This window comes from Limanda limanda, chromosome 18 (assembly GCF_963576545.1).
Source record: "Limanda limanda chromosome 18, fLimLim1.1, whole genome shotgun sequence".
In the NCBI taxonomy this organism is placed as follows: domain Eukaryota; kingdom Metazoa; phylum Chordata; class Actinopteri; order Pleuronectiformes; family Pleuronectidae; genus Limanda; species Limanda limanda.
Window position 1 is genome coordinate 18,697,521 of NC_083653.1, and position 22,505 is coordinate 18,720,025.

The 22,505-nt window shown below is 42.8% G+C and overlaps 2 protein-coding genes across 2 annotated transcripts in view; one reads left to right on the forward strand and one right to left on the reverse strand.

The window, feature by feature from the left end:
- Nucleotides 1-16,492, forward strand: part of disp1 (dispatched homolog 1 (Drosophila)) — an 84,359-nt gene extending 67,867 nt beyond the window's left edge. Inside the window, exons 5-12 of the mRNA XM_061092018.1 lie at nt 7,409-7,438; nt 7,931-8,054; nt 8,275-8,402; nt 10,521-10,615; nt 11,068-11,165; nt 11,288-12,877; nt 13,705-13,968; nt 14,121-16,492. Coding sequence (XP_060948001.1) covers nt 7,409-7,438; nt 7,931-8,054; nt 8,275-8,402; nt 10,521-10,615; nt 11,068-11,165; nt 11,288-12,877; nt 13,705-13,968; nt 14,121-15,920 — 4,129 coding nt within the window. The 3' untranslated portion in view covers nt 15,921-16,492. The remainder of the gene's footprint in view (nt 1-7,408; nt 7,439-7,930; nt 8,055-8,274; nt 8,403-10,520; nt 10,616-11,067; nt 11,166-11,287; nt 12,878-13,704; nt 13,969-14,120) is intronic.
- Nucleotides 16,493-16,845: 353 nt separating this feature from the next.
- Nucleotides 16,846-20,914, reverse strand: LOC133024113 (nuclear factor 7, ovary-like). Its single transcript, XM_061091084.1, has 2 exons — nt 19,556-20,914; nt 16,846-16,851 (listed from the first exon to the last, which is right to left on the reverse strand). Exons 1-2 carry the CDS (start codon nt 20,912-20,914, stop codon nt 16,846-16,848), a joined length of 1,365 nt encoding a protein of 454 aa, XP_060947067.1.
- Between the last annotated feature and the right edge of the window lie 1,591 nt (nt 20,915-22,505).

The following is a 22,505-nucleotide window of genomic DNA, read 5'->3' on the forward strand; positions in this document are numbered from 1 at the left end:
TGTTTTGCCTTCGGAACAGTGTATTCAAAGTACTACAGGGTTCAATGCTCTTTGTCTTTTTTTTTTAAATTGTGACTTAAAATTCAACTCATGCTGAACAAGTAAGTTGCCAAAGCTCAAAATTGATGTGCTCAAATTGTAAGGTCCGATCATCAAGCCAAGCTCCTTGACCCATCGACTCCTCCAGACCTTCAAGGAAATAGAAGTTGATTTGCTTTCAAAACTATGGGAAAAACCTGCTGGCTTGTCCATATGTGCCGTTCTGTGTGCCAAAATGTAAATATATATTCAAAAAAGATTTCACATTTCTCTCTGGTATGTCTGTAGTGATAGGAGGAGGAAACCTCAAACAGGCAGGATTGATGTTTCCACCACTCAACCAATCTGGCTTTTCTGTCTATATGACGCAGCATTTCTCTATGTCTCAAAAGGCACTGAGTTTGAGGCATTGTCAGAAATTCAACTAATTGTCCGGCACAACTTATCGCCGGTGCACTGCACAACACACAACAAACTCATGCGTCTCAGAAATGGGGCCAAAAACATGCTTAAATTGCATTCAGCATAAGACTTGTTACTTACACAGGTCACTGTCTAAATTGTCTCTCAAATGAGACATGGTGACTTTGCCTAGACGCGTGTCTTTGTCTTTTATGCATCGTCAACACTGTTTAATTAAGTGAAATGACTCATCTCGTTTTAATAAAGTGTCTTGGCTTTAACAGGGGAACAAACTGGCTGAAATAAATGGGCTTTATATCAGTCCAAGACATTTCTCTTTCTGTACTGTCGGTCATGTAGTTCTTTGGTTTTTGTTCCGGTCACTGTGACCATGTTCAGTCAGATCTCCTGCTCTGTGGTCACTGCTCTGCAGGTCTTGTTGCACTTCTTTTTGCCCGTGGGAGGAAGTTAAAGGGTCGTCGGTGCAGCAACAGGTGTAAAGCATTGGTTCCACGTCTGGAGGTCTTCTAAGAAAGCCTGCTGCTCTCACTGAACACACATAACCATTTCTGGCTGGCGTGCTTACAGTTGCACTGAACCATGCAGTGTGAGGTTGGCAGGTTAAGAAGGATTTCTGGATTCAGATTTTCTGCGCACGCACTTCCATTCTTCTGGAACGAAGATTCCTTCTGGCACTTTTCTCCTTTTACAGACGGTCATCTTTTCTGCTGTAATTATGGATTTTGATAGCACAGGATCCAAAAAGACGTACCCCCCTTTTGGATCCTTGCCTGAGCACAGCGCTGGATCTGTGAGCTCTCGTAAAGATGAGACTTGGAAGAGCCCTAATATAGACGTCATGCTGACTGACAGCTTGTAACTATTGGCTACGGTGCTCAAGTCCTGCCTGTATGTCTGGAATTTGTGCGCGACCGTATTTCATCTCCAAGAATTCAGGGGAATGGCAGGTGCAACCAGAAAAGGCTATGCTCACCATCTATGCAGCCATTGAAAAAAACGTCATTCCACACATGTAACCACGTAGACAACCATTTCTCACTGCTGCAGAATATATATACGAGTAGATTAGATTGGTTGATAACTGTGAAATGTATCAGCAACTGTTTTTCACACAGAAAACAGAAATTCAGACGAGAGCCCAGTGTCAACTGGGATTGGCTCCAGCCCCCCCACAATCTTTGAAAACGATAAGATGTTGTTCTATTTTCTGACACTTTATAGATTAACTCACTTCTTGTAAAAAGAAAATCTGGGAGAATCAAATGTCTTTCATGCCTGAGAAATGACTCAAACATTTCGATTTTCAGGCCATACATCTTCTTTGGCAGCCAGACATAAAATCTTTCTATATCTTCACAAATGGCACATGACACATTGGTACCACATGAGGCATGTGTTTGATTATGGAAACATAGAAGCTTGTGGTTTCTCCTCACAGTCACATGCAGCATCTAGACACGGCTGGTATATGAAAATGTACCCATGCTCATACATGATGTTGCATGTACACAGGGATGAGTAAAATAATCTCCCCTACTCACTGGTTATTGCACTTAAACTCTGGTTGTGTTGCCCTCCATGTGATAATGAGTGTGTCCCCAGCTGACCTCCATTTAAACTCCGTGTTTGAACAGCACTGGCCTGATCCAGTGTTTATTGGAGGCCTGCTGGAAACACGATGCCCTGTGAATCACACTGTGTCGCTGCTGAAGCTAATGTGTCAGGTCCTCCTGTAAGTTATCACCAACACTGATCCCTGATTCGGGATGCAACAGTGGCCTTAAGTTTTGAGATATTCTTTCCTTTTTTTAATTTTAAGGTTTTGGGGAGGTTTAGTAGAGAAAATATTAAAGGCTTATTTTTATTTGTGATACATATACATTTAATGTGCAAGACTGTGAACATCATTTCTTTAAGAGTGATGGAACTACACATCCCAGAAAACATTGTGAATGACCTCTTTCCAATGACTCAAATTAGTATAGTGATATATTATGGTCTGTATCTTGTATGTAGGTATATAGCGTTTAGTAACCTAGTAAAGTCATGCTGAATGATCCAATCACTACCGATCGTATAGCCGGCATAATTTTCCCGGTTGTGGTCAACATTTCCATCTTAACAACAAGCTCCACCAATCAAACGCGTCACTATTACACCTAAGATTATGTGTATATATATATACTCAAACTTTAACTGCTCTCATTCAGACATTGGGTTTAATTATTGAACTGCTTGTTTCACACACCATTAGCTCTGCTGTGGTTTAATCCTTTACCCCTGTGGGTCTTTTTAATATTTACAGTCTTATTAATGTCATCCTGCTGCACACACAGGCTCACTTTGGGGGATTGTTAATATCCCTCCAGTATCTGCTTTTTTACCCAAGAGACTTTGTGTTAGCACACACACACACACACACACACACACACACACAGAGGCCTACTTATCAGGCACAGTCCAGTGTTTTTCTACCCTAACTAGTCTCATGATGTCATTTGTACGGGAGCGCTGGTAGCCCGGGCCTATTTCACGGCTAGGTCGAGCCCCTAATTGTGTGCAGCGTTCCAGCGAGGCACTAATCAGGGCGAGGCAGGCCCAGCAGCCTGACGCTTGACACTAATTGCTCCTGCTCAGACCTGAAGGCCTTGTTCATGAAATATTTACCCACCCATCTGTTGACAGTTAACCCCCGCCTCGTCTCTGATCCTTCACCCGCACCCCCCCCCGGTACAGATAGAGACGCTCATGCTCAATAACAAGCACACACACACACACACACACACACAAAGGCCAAATATGGTCACGTTTATTTGAATCACAGATGATATCTACATCAATATCTTTTGTTAACTGAAAACATCACACACTTATTCATAGACTTATTCTGCTACTACACTGTGTTTGTACAAACATCCCACCCCATATATCACACATACAGTAAATAATCTCTCACACATCTATTTGAAAATAAATCCTTGGTCCCTATACTTAATATTTTACATGTCATGCACAATAATCCTGTCATTAGTTCCATGAGCTAGTCTATTGGTGTCCGGGTCACAAGGTTTGTTTCTGACTGTACAATGTCAGTATTGTGTCAGTTTAGATTCAGGTTTCTCTTCTGTCTTCTGTCAGAATTTCACAAACTTCGAATCGGGTTGTCTTGTATAGCTAAAGACTTAAACATGCTTCAAGCAGGGTGCTTGTTATATTCTTGAACAGGGTCTCAGGAAGCATTCACACCTGTTTCATTGTTTAACATGGTTTCAAATTGTAGTTTAGGGACCAAACCCTGGTGGTTTGATCCGGACTGAGACCACCTCTGAGACCACCAACTACATATTGTCATTTAGCTTTTATAGAAACCAGTACAACAGTGTGAAACTGTGAGAGGAGACCCCCATGTGTTAGATTCATCAAGTATCCCTTCTCTCTATAGTCAGGTCCTTCAAGTCTGGCTGCTCAAAACAACTACAAACTCTATTGCCTTAAGAGACTGTAAGAAAATACCAATGCCAAAACCATTCTCTGGCTCATTAATGTACTGTACATCTCCCACACCATTTTGGAATTGACCAAAGATTTCACCACATCTTTCCCCAGCACTGCGGAGCTTGTAGGGCCTGTAAGCAGACACACGTTCACATGGTTTACTCTCAATCACACTCAGTCCCAAGTGCTTCTCTGTTTCTCTCCTCTGTCAGCGCAGCGCTGAGTGAGCGGCTGGTGGTCTGTGTTTACCTTATTAATTAGCCCAGTGATCCAGAAACACTCTCCCTCTGGTAAATAGAATAACACTGAAAGGTTAGTCAGGGCCCGGAGGAGAGGGTAAAGAAAATAAGAGAGGGCAGGAGGCGGGGAAAGGAAGAGAGAGAGAGGTAGAGAGACTTTGATAGAAAGAGAGGGAGGGAGTGTGCCAGCATTTTCAGTTTGCTTTTGAGCCGTCATGAGTAGAAGTGATCAGAGTCGGGGAGGAAACCTGACGCGCTGGGTTGTCATGTTGCAGAATTTAGAGCCTCTGTGATCATCAGTCAACACCATGTCTTTCTTCTTCAACCACACTACCACCTGGCCTTTTCTTTACCACCATTTATATTTGAATCTTGGATGCGCTGCAATGGCGAATCCTTTCTTTCCTGCTTTTTGTAGACAACCGACAAATTGAGGCTAAAATCACAATCTGAGGAACAGAGATTGATCACATCTGGATAAATCTGAAATTAATCCCTTAAAATTGCTACGAAAAGATCACCTGACATTTTGCAAGGAACAGGATAAATTATTACTGTTGACTGGACGGATTCTTGGTCTCATCTTTGTCGTTTTAAGAGTCTGGGCCCTAATGGCGGGAGCAGGTATGCTACGCATCTTTCCAGTTGGCTGAAGTGAATACAAATGGGAGCAGCGCAGACCAAAATTCAAAACAGGCCTTTAGTAGACAAATAGATATGCCTGAGAGCACTGTTATGAATCCATTCCAACTATTTCCAATAACTCGGCTCCTCCATTTCGGGCCACATATCTGTCCTGAGGTTCAAGGCCATACATGGAAAGCCGAGAGGGAGAAAGAGTGCAGTCAAAAGAATTACATTAGCAATACAGAGTTTTCCCTTGGTTACTAGTTCAAAGAAGGGCGGAGGAAATGTGGTTTTGATTTAGCATTGTTGGTTTAAAGCAGGTTAAAGGTCACTTTAAAAGTCCGCCTTACAGAAAAACAGTTTTTTTTCCAACTCATGAATAATTTACTGTGTTGTAGCACACAAGAACCCAAAGTTAGAATTCAAAAAAAGCATGATTAAATAACTCATGTTTTTCTACGTATCCAGATGCTGTGTGTGTGTGTGTGTGTGTGTGTGTGTGTGTGTGTGTGTGTGTGTGTGTGTGTGTGTGTGTGTGTGTGTGTGTGTGTGTGTGTGTGTGTGTGTGTGTGTGTGTGTGTGTGTGTGTGTGTGTGTGTGTGTGTGTGTGTGTGTGTGTGTGCTTTTAACAGTGTGCTCCAAAGTGGTGCCACTTGACATCTGGCTGTCATGTTAATGTGTCCAGTGAAACTTGAAGGGATTTACGGCCGTCCTCCCCCATGGAGTGAAATTCCTTGCCAATAGCTCGAGTTAATTTGCGCCTTCCCATTACCACTAATTACAGCATTCCAAAGATTTTACTCTGACGGCATAACAGGCTAAAATACGACAACAACCTTTTTGCCTCTCGGGCCAGACTGCTTAAATCGCAGTTGAAAACGTCTTGAGTGCTAATGACCCCGATTGGCTGTGGCAGAGAGCGACCACTGCACTCACTTCCTGGTCCTTGGTGCCATTTGCCGGATAAATTAAGGCCGCTTTCTTTATAGTAGGGATGTAAATCCAGCATGTGATGCACAGGGAAATGCTTTTTAAATCATTTTAGCGTTTGATTAACTCCATTAAAGCTGAACATTTATCTTTTACTAATGAGGTTTTTCTGAAATTTTAATTCGAGGAGTGGTCCATCTGCTCTGCCCCCTCTACTCTGTGTCTGTGGTGGAGTCTGGTTATTATTGACATCACAGTGAAGTGACAACTCTACTCTCCCTCAAACCTCCACCACTGAAACTTCCCACAATGAGTATCAGGGCAGAGGATATCCAACATAGAAATAGTTTTTCCTCTTGTGATAAAATCAGTACCTAGACATTAAACATAGCCACACTTATAAATAGATATATGGTGTGTGCTGTGAAAAATACAACATCTGTTCATTTCCCTAAATCTTTTGTATGGTTAGACTTATATTATATTAGGATATTAAGTAAATGTTTATGCCCTTTGTAAAACTATCACTTTTACTTTTACTAGTTTTGCAGATTAAAGGATATCTCAGGATCTCCTGACTTTTTGACCTTACTCCTCCTCGCATACACCAGTGTCTCTCCCATTTAGCCTGTATCATTTATCTCCAGCAGCCCTGCTGTGATCACATGGCCATATCTGATTCTCCTACTTCCTCTTCTTCCCTCCTCCTCACCTCCGCCCGGCGTGTCCGCTGCTCACAGCATACCAGACGCTACTGCATGGCTCCCAGGAGGAGCTAACGAGAAGTCCAGATAGATGTTCAGCAGCTGAAGGCTTCGCGTGCGTGCGCGTGTGTGTGTGTGTTCCTATGCCTAAACCATTTTAAGCATAGGACGTTTTTGGAAATGAGGACATTTTTGACTGTTCCCCACTACTTCAAAGGGCTGTTTGAGGGTTAGAATTAGGTTAGGGTTAGGCATTTAGTTTTGTTGAAGTAAGGGGCTAGGGAATGCATTATGCCAATGAGTGTCCTCACTAAGATAGAAGTACCAACGTGTGTATGTGATTCAAAGCTGTCAATATCAGAGGCCTGATCAGGCGACATTATTCAGAGTGTCTGTAGTGTTAATGTAATCGTATCTGGTGGAATCATAGCTGCTGGTTAGAGCTCTTTTTTGATTGATCTGATTTGAATGAAAAGGTTTGGAAGGGGTCACCTCATCAAGTTTCATAGGCGTAGTATCCAATTGACAAACCATTGGGACCATTTGGGGCTTTAATTTGGTTCTGACATCTTCATCCTTGGTTTGAATTCAGTCAGAAATCCTTTAGGATAATCTTTAGCCAGGCAGGAATTTCTGGATCAAATCAATCAGTGTAAATGTTTATTTCTTGCGTATGTCTTGAGTTGTCTGCAGGAGGCATATGAAAGAGAAATAAGGTTTTCTTTCACATCTTAAAAGGAATTTCAGTATTATGGTGAGATCACTGAAAAGTTTTGACAGCCACATCAGTTTTAATGTCTTCAGTGGTCCAGTACGAAAAGCTGTGTGCTGCAGAAGGCAGATAATGAAGAGAAGATCTTGCTGAGAAGTCTCAGAAAGTCTGTTTTGGGTTGGCTATTGCTTTGACTCAAAAATATAAACCTGATTTATCTCCCTCCTTTTGTTTTTCAGCCCTGCAAGGCCCTTTCGATTCCCCAAAAGGTAAGACCTGCCAAAAACGGTTTCTCCTCTGTTGATCTTCTGGATTGCAAAGCTCTCCTCCTCCCTTTATTCCTGACATCCATCCATCACTCTTCCTGTGGAGCTATCATTCCTTAGTAGTGAGTCATGAGAGTTATTGATGGGAGTTGTGAGACTCTCTGTGTACCTGGCCTCTGTTACTCATGGGCCTAGATCTCCTCATCAATGCATTATGCAACAGTAAATGCTGCAACCTCAACTTTAATCAAGGAGAATGATTGACGGAGGATTAAAGCTTTTCCAGGGTTTTGCGTTACAAAATCACAAATGCGTTGAGTTTTGCATACAGATGAAGACTAAAACCTGAGACTGCCTTTAATACTTACAATACAGTTAAACAGGCAAAAGCCTGAAGCAAAACGTAGATGAAATAAGCAACATTGGATATTTTAAATCTTCTTTTCTTCTTACTGCCAGTTTGTTGACTAACTCCAAGTCTCCTCTTTGTTCCAGCTATTCTGAGCTGATAGCCGATTGGCCAGTGGTGGTGCTGGGGGTGTGCACAGTGCTCATTGTGGTGTGCGCCCTAGTGGGCGTCCTGGTGCCTGACCTCCCTGATTTCTCTGACCCACTGCTGGTGAGCATAGACCTACAGGGTCTCATTTCTGGATAAATGTAATCGAGCCTCCTGCAACACAAAGCTTCCAAATAACCAGCCTCATCCCAGAGATGTAACATTGATGGTCTGATATTGATACTGGATAGTACACGCAAATGTGAAATCACAAGTATGATATTGCAGTGTAATGAATGAATTCTCTTTTAAATACATTGCATCCTTCTCTGTCTTCCCAAAGGGTTTTGAGCCACGGGGAACAGCCATTGGCCAGCGACTGGTCACATGGAACAACATGGTGAAGAACACAGGCTACAGAGCCACACTGGCCAACTACCCCTTCAAATATGCTGACGAGCAGGCCAAAAAGTAACTTCATGCACATTACATTACATTACATTTCATTTAGCTGAGGCTTTTATCCAAAGCGACTTACAATAAGTGCATTCAACCTCGAGGATACAAACCCAAAACACAAGAATCAAGAAAGTACAATATCTTCAAAAAAGTGCTACTAAATTGTTAATTTCAAAATTGTATTCAAAGTATAGTCTGAAGAGGTATGTTTTTAGTTTGCGGCAGAAGATGTGTAAACTTTCTGATGTCCGGATGTCGATGGGGAGCTCATTCCACCACATCTCTTACATTACCAACACAACCAAGGAAGATCAACTGTTATTGTTGTAGAGTATAGGAAAAACTAAATATTTTTCTGTTTATCAATTGAAGGGTTTTTATCCAGAAATTTTATTTTTTTTATTTTTTATTATTAAGACTAGTCTCTTACTACCATCTCAGAATGTCCCTTCTTCTACAGAGGACCCGTGGGAGACAGGGTTCACGGGGGAGGAGAGTATGAGGGGGGTAGGAGGGGGCCAGAGGAGTTGAGGGATGCTGTTGATAGACACACTGAAAAGTCTGAATCCCCTCCTGAAAGAAAGGGGCGCGATGTAGAGATATGTCCGTCTGCAAGGTCGTCCTCTGTCCTGTCAGGGGGAGTCTGTTCACTCATCAAGGGCAGGTCTTTGCTTGTTTGTCTCTGTCTGTCCCTCTGTCGTCTCTCTGGGTCTGTCCATGTATGACTGTTCATGCTCAATTTGAAATAATTGCTCAGAACTGATATTTTAATGAATATATAAACATAAACACAACCTTTATTGAAACCAGAATATTTTGGTTATTGTGTGTCGCTGAGCTGAGATTGAATCACTTCATCTCCTCCACTATGACGTTGCAGTTTGAATGACATTGACGTGAGGTCACATCGTTCTGAATCAGATTTTCTCTCCACGTGGCTAAGATTAGAAATTCTAAAAATGCGGCTCCACTCTGCTGATTAGAAAATTGATCCTTTCAGCAGCAGCCTGGATCTTCCCGTCTCTTGTCTCCTGCCGTCTTTGTCTTTCTCTCGGTCGCGCTCCACATGTCTGTCTTCAGATGTAATTGTGTACTTATACATGTACGGTGTACCAGAGGCCTCTGCTGCTGTCAGCAAGCTTCCCCTGCCTCATCCCCTTTATCTGTCAACCACTCTGTCTCTTTCTCTCTGACAGTCACCTGATTGCTCTGCCTTTCCTGTTTGTAGCTAGGATGTGCCTGAAAATATGTGCGCACGTACACACACACACCCACGCGACACAGAGAGGCTGAGCCATAATCCTCGGTTGAAATACACACACACAAAACACAACACTACTTGGCTGCAGTATTATTCTTGCAAGATCACATGCCCAATCAGAGCCACCATTATGATTATTATAATAATGACAGGAGTATCCCAGAACTGTAGGGAGTCATTTATCTGATTTTGGAGGGAAGAGCAATTACTGCTGCTTATTTCATCACCGAGCTTCAAATCCGCTTCCTTCGTTTTGTCTCATGCTGAGTTCTGGACATGTCAACATCTCTGTTCACTGTTTGCATGAGTTCATAAAAGACCAAGCGGGCTCCACCGGGGCCGGGAATGATGAGATGCTAAGGTTTTTTTCCCCTCTTGTAGGGGGTGTTTTCATCTAAAAAATTCTCAAAAGCACACAGCACACTGGGTGCTGGACAGAATTAGTGAAAATCAGAGGACAGGAATGACTTCCAATGAATTCTTCCATGAACTTTTTTGTTTAGAGTCCCAGGTAGGTAACGTTTCGGACACAGGCCCTTACTCAGGTCTGAACTGCCGTGCGGGTGTCCTCGTCCTCGGATTTTGGGATTTTCCTCTCAAGCCTTTTTTACATTGTCTAGTTTATGATAAATTATCTTAAATATACTCCATCAATGTGAAAAGAACCATAAAGCCCAAAGAACAATAAATGCATTGTCAACCAAAGATTTGCTTTGAAAGGAAACAAAAGTCCCAAACTCTTATCTACTGTTATTTTTATTAGCTGCTAAACTGAAGATTATTTCTCGACCAACCTTTTCAATGTTGCCATTGAGTCATATTTAATAAAGTTTACATCTGAGTAATGTTCAAACCTTGCTGTCTTGCAGTCACCAGGAGCCCCGGTGGCCAGAGGACCACTTTGACAGAGACAAACGACACGCAGAGTGGGACTTCAGCAAAGAGTTTTTCTGTGATGTGCCAGGTACGTTTCTTTAATACACCAACATACAGCAAACCAGGTTACAGGTAAAGCTGAAGCAAAAAATTATGAATTTCCATGCAACTTCCAAAGGAAAAACATTGTGTTCTCGAAAAGCTTAGAACATATATATTTTAACAAATTGTCATATTTATTTTTAGTATTGATGTATTTTTAAAGACTACTGACAGGACAGGGGGCCCTCAGATTCTCCTTGCCCTGCCCTTGGATATGACTCTGTCTTATTGGACATGTACTTTGGAAATATGAGAAGTCTAAAAATTATTTATTGAAAAACTAACTACTAATTCCGCCCAAATGAGTCACATTAGTATGGGCTAGTGTTCTGCTACTAGTTATTTTACGGTCTGATTGTTTGTCTCTTATTTCCCAGCTATTAAAGTTTCAGGGAAACGTTTTCTTTCCTTAAAGTAATAACACTTTATTTAATGCAGGTGACAGTTACTCTCGATTGGTGTTCACATCAGCTGAGGGGAAGAACCTGTGGAATATTCAGGCCATCAAATCAATGTGCAACCTGGACAACACAAGGGTAAGTACATGAAACAGCCAAACCTTTGTCATGGGCAGTGCTGAGTGATGCAGAAGAAGTCATCATTAGTTTCTATATTTATTTTAACTCACTTATGTATTATTGTTTTTTCCTCGTCTCAGGTACGTTCTCACCGGGACTATTGGAGTCTTTGTCAGCGCACCAATGACGCCTCCTGTTGCCCCAGCTGGACGCTTGGTAACTACATTGCCGTCCTCACCAACAGGTCGTCCTGCCAGAAGATCACCGAGCGCGATGTGGCGCACACGCTCAAGATCCTACGCTCATGCGCCAAGTACTACCACAATGGCACACTGGCTTCCGACTGCTGGGACATGGCCCTGCGGCGAAAGGACCAGCTGAAGTGTGCCAGTGTTCCCCGGAAGTGCACCAAGTACAACGCCGTCTACCAAATCCTTCACTTCCTGGTGGACAAGGACTTCCTCAGTCCCAAGAGCTTGGAGTCTCCTCCGCCTGTGCTCAAGTACAGCATGCTCTTCTCCCCCACAGAGAAAGGAGAGTCCATGATGAACATCTACTTAGACAATTTTGAGAACTGGAACTCGTCAGATGGCGTCACCACGGTCACAGGCATAGAGTTTGGCATCAAACACGACCTCTTCCAGGACTACCTCCTCACAGACACAGTGTACCCTGCCATAGCCATAGTGATCGTACTGCTGGTCATGTGTGTGTACACACGCTCAGTTTTCATCACACTAATGACAATAATTGCCATCATCAGCTCTCTGATTGTGTCTTACTTTCTTTACCGAATGGTCTTCAACTTTGAGTTCTTCCCCTTCATGAACCTCACGGCTCTCATCATCCTGGTAGGCATCGGGGCAGACGACGCCTTTGTGCTTTGTGATGTGTGGAACTACACCAAGTTTGACAAACCCCATGCCGAGCTGTCAGAGACAGTCAGTGTGACCCTGCAACACGCCGCCCTCTCTATGTTTGTCACCAGCTTCACCACTGCTGCAGCATTTTATGCCAACTATGTCAGCAACATCACCGCCATACGCTGTTTTGGTGTCTACGCTGGGACGGCCATTTTGGTCAACTATATCCTCATGGTGACATGGCTCCCAGCTGTGGTTGTGCTACATGAGCGCTACCTGCCCAACATGTTCACCTGCACCACGCCTCCGCACCCGCAAAGAGGTTACTGCACCCGCACATTTTGGGCAGGACTCTGCCAGAAGGCCAACAAATGCCTGTTCACTGTCTCTGAGGCATCCAGGATCTTCTTTGAGAAAGTGCTGCCATGCATTGTCATCAAGCTGCGCTACCTCTGGCTGTTCTGGTTCCTCGCCATCACCGTCGGCGGGGCCTACGTAGTCTGTGTCAACCCAAAAATGAAGCTGCCGTCTCTGGAGCTGGCAGAGTTTCAGGTGTTCCGATCTTCGCACCCGTTTGAGCGCTACGACGCAGAGTACAAGAAGCTCTTCATGTTCGAGAGGGTTCACCATGGCGAGGACCTTCACATGCCAATAACCATCATCTGGGGGGTGACCCCTTTGGATAATGGAGACAACCTGAACCCCAAAAACAAGGGGAAGCTGATGCTGGATAACACCTTCAACATTTCCAGTCCGGCGTCTCAGCTGTGGATTCTCAACTTCTGCCAGAGGCTGAGGAACCAGACTTTTATCTTTCAGTCAGAGGAGCAGGACTTCACCAGCTGCTTCATTGAGACATTCAAACAGGTCAGTGCTGCATGTGCACTAAATATCCAAAAGTATTACAGTAGTAAGTTCAGTGCCAGTTCTAAGCCTGGCTGTTCTCTTGTCCTGTGTTAAAACTCTGGAGCTACTTCAGAATTATTCCGTATCATTAGTGACACCTCCTCAAACAGTTCTACAATATGCTGTCACTTTTAATGTCTGTGTGCTGGGCGTTGTGTACAGTTTAAGGAGCACAGTGACGTGAGAAAACTTTGTGTATATCCTACCTAGTTTATCTGCAATGACATTCACTTGTGGTGTATATATAAGTTTGAATGATTTACTGAATTGCTATAATTTACGCACATTGGCTATTTCAGACGTCTGTTAAGAAACGACAAAATCTTCAGTCCCAAGCTCTCAACCTTTCCAAATAAAAGCCCTGTAATTCAGCTGATATACAGCAGTACAGCTCAATTGAATTCATGTCGTGCTTATACTTAGTAGACAAATTACTTAAGAGGAAGTGATTCAATGAATTTTGTTACCATGACACAGATCAGCCCCTGGCAATGTTTGTGTCAGTCCGATATGGTGAAATATAAATATCTAATCATATATTAGTATTATTATTATTATCATCATATTATCTAAAAATGATCTGGATGCTATTTTGACAATTGTGGAAGTAGTCAGTATGTGTTTTCAATATGAATGGACATTGAAGGGCACTCTACCCCAGTATAATGCAAAGTCCAGACTGTGACCTGATAAATTAACTCGTGTTTTAATGTCTGAAGTTTTTAAACATTTTAAATTTAAGTGTCAGTTGAGATAATAAGCCGTTTATCTTTGCCCGATTTGAACAGTGGATGGAGAACCAGGACTGCACAGAGGGCTCTGTCTACCCCTGCTGCAGTCAGTCCACCTTCCCCTACAGGTCTGATGTGTTTGAGTTGTGCATCAAGAGAGCCATCATGGAGCTGGACCGCAGCACCAACTACCATCTGGACAGCAAGACCCCTGGGCCTCGCTTTGATATCAATGACACCATCAGAGCCATAGTGTTGGAGTTCAAGAGTACCTATCTCTTCACACTGGCCTATGAGAAGATGTACCAGTTCTACCTCGAGGTAGGGCCCATACTATTTCATGTTGAATTGTCTGCACTTTGTCAGCATCATCTGCCCACAAACTCTCTGTAGCAGGGACTTGTACATTTTTTGGGTTGACTTGTTCAGTAGATACATGATGAGTTTTCAGACGTGAATGCTTTGTGGTTTAGGTCGATGCCTGGATCACAGAGGAGCTCCGCTACGCCCCTGCAGGCCTGAGTCACGGCTGGTTTATCAGCAACCTGGAGTTCTTTGACCTGCAGGACAGCCTGTCAGACGGCACCCTGGTTGCCATGGCGCTGTCGGTGGCTGTGGCTTTCAGTGTCATGCTCCTGACCACCTGGAACGTCATCATCAGCCTATATGCCATCCTGTCGATTGCTGGCACCATATTTGTCACCGTGGGCTCCCTGGTGCTCCTGGGCTGGGAGCTGAACGTCTTGGAGTCTGTGACCATCTCTGTGGCAGTGGGGCTGTCGGTGGACTTTGCGGTCCACTACGGCGTGGCCTACCGCCTGGCTCCAGAGCCCGACCGGGAGGGGAAAGTGATTTTCTCCCTCAGCCGCATGGGCTCTGCAATCGCCATGGCTGCACTGACCACCTTTGTTGCCGGGGCCATGATGATGCCCTCGACAGTGTTAGCCTACACCCAGCTGGGCACGTTCATGATGCTGATCATGTGCATCAGCTGGGCCTTTGCTACCTTCTTCTTTCAGTGCATGTGCCGCTGCCTGGGACCTCAGGGCACCTGTGGGCAGATTCCCCTGCCCAAAAACATGCAGTGTCAGGCCTTCACTGAGGCCACATCCACGAACCCCTCAGCTAAGGGGAAAGGCTCTGGCCAGGCCAAGTACCAGCTGGACAGCAGAGATGGGCAGGTGGAACATTATGAGTTGGAACCGCTGGCCTCCAGTCAGAAAACTGAAGACAAACCTATTGATGAGGATGAGGTCTGTACTAAGCTTTATAATGGAGTCCCGCCACAACACCACACAACCCCTTATTTGCACATTCAGTATAAAAGCAAAACTGAGTCTGTGAGAGCTGGCACTGAGAATGGGTTTGTAGCCACACTCAGCGCATCTTCCAGGTGTCCATATACTCAAACCACGCCCTGCACCTGTGGGGACCCCACTGCTCCTCAGCCGTCTCAGCAGTTGAGTCCTCCATCCTGCGCTCAGCCTCCCCAGGACTCTACTTCCTGTCCTCCCACCCCTCAGCTCTTTCCTCAGACAGGAAACACACCATGCAAACAAAACACTTCCATCTTACCTGCAAATGTGGACCCAGTCTACACACACGTCGAGTGCCGCATGCACTATATACACTGTCACCCCACCCACTTCCACCACTGTTCACAGGGAAGAGTGGCCCCCAGACAAGGACCTGTGCACAACTGCCATCTCAGGAAGTACTGCATCCACGCTGCCAACCTGCAGGCTGGTTCAGCCAGAGAGCAGAAGTCCACAGGCCCAGCATGTGGCTCAGACTCTGCAGGACAGGACGAGTATCAGAGACCTGAAATTAGTCAGTCAAGTCTTGACCAAAATACCAGCGTCAAAGCCCAAACGCAACCTCACGCTCAGTGCCCCTCCTCGTCACTGGACTCATCGCACACAGCCTGTCACGAAAGACAGAAGACGAGGGACAGAGTCCATTGTTGTGGTGATAACCACGTATCCACCACGACCGCAGAAACAACAACCCAATTCAAGGCTTGTTGTCAAATCCCTGGCAACCAGGAGAAGCTCGAAAATATTCCCGTCACACGGGAGCAAAGTGTCAAAAAGTGCAAGCGGAGCTCCAAGAGTGAGCGGGCGTCCTCTGCCTCTCCAAAGAAGCTCTACTGTTTTAACAGGACGTTGAAAGTGAAGTGCAATTCAGCTTCAGAGTTTAACGTGCCAAAAAGTGAAACCAGCGTGCCTCCTATCGCAATAAACACGAATCCCTCATCAGAGAGTTTGTGTTGATGATGAGCGGATATTTTGATCAAACTTGATCCAGAACAAATGGTAAATGTCCAGAAAGAGAAACAACCTACTCAGTGTTTCTGTGCAATGAAGCAGTGTTCAGGATGTGTTTGCTGATCAAGTGCCTCAATGTGTTTTATCAACCAGCACGGACCCACTTAACATAATCTGTTTACATTCTCTTTTTTTTTTACTCACCTTTTCTTCACATGACAGATTCTGTGCTTGATTTTACAGTGAAACACACGCCATTGATATAAAGCTATATCACAGTGGGAAATAAATGTTCACTTTTACTTCACAAAGACAACTCCATTCAAGTAAAGTGTTCAGTGTACAGCAGCCATTTGCACCGACAGGAAATCGTACAGTAAATGTTGTGATATTGTGTAATTATAGATATATACATTGTCAGATACGATCGCACCAACTTCATCTAGAACGTGGCAGATTTTACAAGCTGATAGAAAAAAGTCGGACACTTTTTGTATTTTGTGGGAGCAAGTGTTGAAATCTCTATGTTGTGTTCAAGTCTCCACATGCCTCAGATAAAAGATGTACTTTATGATTAAAACGTCCTTTTTTATCACTATTGTCCTGCCGTCTGCTTTTGTCTGCTCTTTCTGTCTTGTCTACACACACACACACACACACACACACACACACACACACACACACACACACACCCAGGCCATGAAATGAGATGAGGCTCATTTCAAAGCAGGAATATCTTTAATCATAACAGTGTACACCCGTTTCATTGTCTCATAACTGCTGGCGCCTCCAGTGATATCTGTTACATCTGGCCTGAGGTCAGTGCCCGGATTTAAATGGGTCTGCCTGCCCTCTGGGCTCATGTCGGCTTCATTTACACAAGACTAATGGATCATATTTTATTACTGGTTGTGATGCATATCTCATCTTCTCAAGCCTGTGAGTCAGAGAACATCATCAGGGTTCTTACTCAGGAACTGTTGACGTTGGAAAATGGGTTTGGGAATTTCCCTTTTAAAAAAAACAATTATTTTGGGAAAGGTTTCATATATTTTTACAGAGAAAGCTGCTGTGTTGTGAGGCGCATTTAATGTATTGTATAAAGTAAATGTAGTTCTGTGACAGCAGCTGTTGGCAATGGTTTAGCTTGTATGAAAAACTTGAATTTTACAACTAAATGAGTTATGTAACATCAGAACAAACCCTCACATTGTAATAAACCTTTTTCATATCCAAATGAGTTTTCACAATCAGTGTTGAAGCAGCTGTAACTAACATTTTTACAATAAAAATAGAGCAAATTCTTTAAGAGTGTGAAAGGTGTCAAAAAATTACTGAAGATGATCACTTGAATCTCCTTATCCATACATGTGTACTGAGCTTTAGTGTCTCTCAGCCTGTTTTGGTTTTTGGGCCTGTAACGTCACTCTTGTGGCACTTTTTTCTTTTTTTCTGCAAACTGTTTTCAGAGAAATTTCTCACATTCTTAAAAATAAGTTCCCAAATTTAATTTAAAAAACAATTCATTAAGATCTCCCCATCATATTTTTTTAAATTATAAAATTACCAGGGAAAGCCCTGTCTCAATGTAATCGTTTAGGCTTGGGTCACCTATCCAGCTATAGAGAATGTTCAAGGTAAGACCAGGCAGCTAAGTCAAATCTAGAGGCACAGTTTAAAAGAAATGTCAAACTAAATGAAAAATGCCTCCAGAATATGTAAATTTTCACCACTTTCTAACTTTCTGCAAATTTTGGTAAGAATTTGAGCATGTTAAAGCCCTCAAAAAGCCAATTCATTTGCCTGAAAAATAATAATAATAATCCTTACAATTTCAATAGGGCCTCATCTGACCTTTGATGTCAGTGCTCGGGCCCTAATTAATTAAAAAGGAATAAAGTCTGAATGCAGTGACCTCTCCATAGGGAGAGATTTTTTTGTTCATATTGGAACACGTCTTCGAAGTAACGAAACTGTTAGTTGTGTGTTTCTTGGTTGCCCTTTCAAGACAAATATTTACAGCACATTTTATACACACAAAAAGAGAAAGCATGATCCACACACAATAAAAGATTTAAAAGCCAGTGTAGTTGTATTTGTGTCCCCATTGCAAGTGTCAGATACCTCTAATAATGTGAGAGCTGGCTGTTCTGCTGATGGATCATATGGTGATGTGGAAACTGAGTCAGTGACAGAAAGTGATGATGGTGTTGTTGAAAACGTGCCCGAACTAATTTAGCGAAAAATAGCCGTAATATTATTAAAATTGGAAAAGATATTTCCTATTCCAGCAAAAGTCGTAGATGAGTTATTGGAAGAGTTGCATTGTTTTTGTTAAGTTCAGCTAGTGTACCTGTCACAAAGCGTACAGTTACAGAAATGTTCCAAAGCCATAACCTCCATATTGGTCAGGCTGTTATTGAAGAACTTGCCAATTCTGTATGTGTTTCTAACCCTGTGGCTAAACTTTTGGGAAAGTTTGGCCCTCTTGAATCTTCTTACAAAAGAAAGCAACAAGCTAAATGTTAGGGTTGTAGAGCCTATTGAATATTATTTGTAGACCAAAAGAGGTAATTTCATTACATCCCTTTATTACAGTCAGTGCAGGAAATACTTAGTCACAGTAAATGACTGGATAGTGCAGTTCTAGGGGAACTCTTTTGAGCCCCTCACCGAAACTGAAACCTCACATTCGAAAAGGACTGAGAGAGCACATATTTACTTGCTTGATGTGTTAAATTCCCAGCAGAAATTTAGGCTGATAGTTATGATTAACAAAATAATAAAATCCTGCACAACTGAAATGCATCGTGCTTTGTCCTTTTTCTTTCCAAGGGCAGGTTCACACCGAGGTGTGAAGTTGAAGCACCCTGGGAGACTGAGTTCTGGAAGCTCATCTTTGTCTCCAGAACAAAGAAGATATGTGGTCTCTATGCGGCCCAACTATTGTTCACAACTATTAGGTCCCAGCATTTAAATAAGTAATAATTCATGATTAAACGTATATATATCTCAATTTAAAAACCTGAAACTATCTGAGTGTTAAATCCTACTTAATGACAGATAATGTTATATTTATATTGCAACTTAAATAAGGTCAGAACTCTGTTTCTGTTTCATAGCTTTTATTATTTTTATCACAATATTAAATCACATCACCAGGCTGCTGTTGAATAAACACTTTTACAAACAGAATCATTTTGGCTTCATCACACGATCATATATTTTGGATTATTTCACATGTGAACAGACTTTATGTGATTAAACATGAATCATGTCTCATGTGTGAGTTTTAATAAAGTTTGTTGAACGTAAACAATGATCAGCTGTGATTGATAAATGTGTTTTTATGTGGATCTTCATCAGTTTGCTCGACTTCATGGATCCACACAAAATCTAAATGATAGAAAATATTTTCCATGGAAATATAAAAAACAAACCAAATACAAAGATCAGAAAATAATGAAATATTTTTACACACGTGGAAAAGTCGACTGGAGAAATAACAATGAGTGAGAAGTAAAAGGAGAAATAAACAAAGCTTTACAAATAACGAGTTTAATATTTAAATTCAGCAGATTTGTCTTGAATAAACACGATGAATAAAATCTTTATCTCTAACGGCTCTGATCCAGCGTCACAGAGACTTTCACATGTAACAGCTTCAAGGAATCTATAATGCTAAAGAATGGAAACATCTTCTGAGTGAAAGTGTGTGTGAAGGTGAGAATGTGTTTGTTAGTATCTAGATCAGAGAACAACAGTTTTCCTCTGTTCCAGTCCAGTTTCACTCTGATCCTCTGGATCTTCTGCACAGAGAGAAGAGATGATCCTGATGGTGACGCTGCTTTGTATTTACCATCATAGAACCCTATTCCCCATAATCCAGACCGATTGTTTCCCTTGCTCTGGATAGACTCTGCTCTTACACTCAGTGCCCAGCGTAGACTGTCTCCAACCAGGACGTCCCAGCTGTGAGTCCCTGAGTTAAAACCCTCAGATCCCAGGACTGAGGCGTAATAATCAAACCTCTCTGGATTGTAAGGAAGCTTCTGTCTCTCTCCTAGTCTCAAACTGGTCAGATCTTCAGACAGGACGAGAGATGGACTAGCAGAGTTTGGGTCCAGAACCACAGGACTGTAGGAGACCATGTCCTTCATCTTGTTCCAGATGTTGAAGCTCAGGTTGCCCAGATGTTTGGCCTCGTCCATCAGAGCTCCTGAGGCCAGCTGTGGATAATCCAGCAGGGGGCGCTGCTGGACTCTTTCCACTGCAGCCTTGTAGTTGAGCAGGAACGAGACGTCTTCAGCTCTCAGCTCGTCCTCTGTGGTTCTGATTGTGTCTGAAAGAGACGTTATGTCTCTGCTCAGAGCCTCAATCTTCTCCTTCATCATCCGACTCTTCTGCTTCTCTTCCTCCCTCAGTGCAGCCATCCTGGCCTCCTCTTCCTCCTCCAGAAACTGATGAAGCTTTTTAAACTGCTCCTTGATCTGCGTCTCTGTGCGTCCGGCCTGGTCCTTAATGTGTTCTGCTGTTTGTTCAAACTCTACTTTAACACGTGCAAAACACTGTAACTTCTTCTTCAAGGGCTTCAGAGTTTCTCGAAGCTGCTTCTTGTGTTGTTGTGCAGCTTCATCGATGGGTCTGAATCTGTGGTCAGTGTGTTTTTCTGAATCGCTGCAGACGAGACACACTGGCTGCTGATGGTCCAGACAGAAGAGTCTGAGTTTCTCTGAGTGCAGACTGCAAAGAGCAGTTGAAGAGCTGTGATCTCTCTCCTGTAAGAAGGTCTCACACAGTTTCTTCAACACCAGGCTAACAGGTGGTTCAATCATTGAATGTCTTCTCTTACAAAGTGGACACTCTTTTACTTCTTTGTCTTTCCAACAGCTCTTCACACAGTCCTTACAGAAGCTGTGGCTACATGACAGAACAACAGGATCTGTGAAGACATCACGGCAGACGCAACAGCAGAGATCCTCTTCTAATCTGGAAGCCATTGAGTCTCCAGGTGAAGCTGGAAACAGACAGTCAGTCAGTCACAGCTCCACGAACTTCTCTGAGGTTCCCTTCCTGTCTGAGTCGAGGTGTTTGTTGAGTCTGTGACGTGCTGAAGTCTTTTTAAAGAAACAGAAGCAAAGTACAAACAAATGGACACATTGTCAGAAAATTAAAAGATGGTTTTATAAATTCAAATCAGCTCAAGTTTGCTCATTAATTTGTGTGTGAGTGCAGTAAAAAGTATGACATCATGATCGAATGATTGTATTTTTTGTCGGGATTATTATACCTTACGTGTGACACAATTATACAGTGTGACTTTGGGCATTCAGAAATTGTGGCTGTCAGAAACATATTTAATACAAGACATAAAGATTCCTTTGATCTATGACCACTGACACTGTCACTGCAAGAGTGGAGTTGTTGTTTACCGTTCAGCATCAAAGGATTCATGGTCCCCGATACAGAACCTTGTGCTTTAATGGCGTGTAATCAAACTGTCACACCGTGTGACGAAAAATCGATCTTTGAATAACTTTGTATCTCCATCTTGCATCTTGTTGTGATGACACTCATTTCAATTTGAAGTTGATCTGAAGTAAGCCCTTGTACAAGTACCTCAAAGTAAAAATGTGGAACATGGCCAAAATGGCCACTAAATGCAAAATAGCAGGTTTCCTGTGGCGTTTTTCCAATTGCACCCTAGACTTTTTTGCTTGTCTGGTCATGATACACCTGTGTATCGATTTTTGTGAAGATCGGTCAATGTGAACACGTTCCGGGGGTCTCGGGGGGCACTGTAGAGCCATTTTGCGACGCCCATTGAAAACTCCTCCAGAATGCGTACATTTTAACCACTTTCTAACTTTCTGCACATTTTGGTAAGAATTTGAGCATGGTAAAGCCCTCAAAAAGCCAATTCATTTGCCTGAATAATAATAATAATAATCCTTACAATTTCAATAGGGCCTCACCTGACCTTTGATGTCAGTGCTCGGGCCCTAATAAAAGATTAAAAAGGGCAGAATAAAAGCAGTAAAAATGATTAAAAGAGGTAAAAGGATAAATCTGTACGAGGGAAAAAGGAACTGAAGGATTATAAACTAAAAACAGAATGAAATACAATGACGGTGTGACCTTATAAATTAGCTTTATTGAATGCACTTGTGAGTTGAAAAATGTACAAACCTGTTTTTTAAATGAAAGGAGCATTCCTCAGGCAGCTGGTTCCAGTGCTGGGCTCCATATTGACTTCCATTTGCTTCTCCATGTGTAGATTCTACCCAGTGCACCACTAGCAGTCCACTCCCCACTGATGTCGGGTCCCGCAGGGTTGTATTGGACTAACATGTCTGCTATGTATTTGGAAGCAGCTCCATTCAGAGATTTAAAACTGAGCAGTAAAACTTTCAAATCACTCCTCTGGCTTCCTGGCAGCCAGTGTAGAGATGGCCCACGCTGTTTGATTGTCAGTTTATGATGGTAAATGAAAAGACTTAAACGAAAGTGTTCAAATAATAAAATATTACTATTATTAATTTTATGAATTATTATTACTATTATGATGATGATGATGTAAAGCAAGAGATA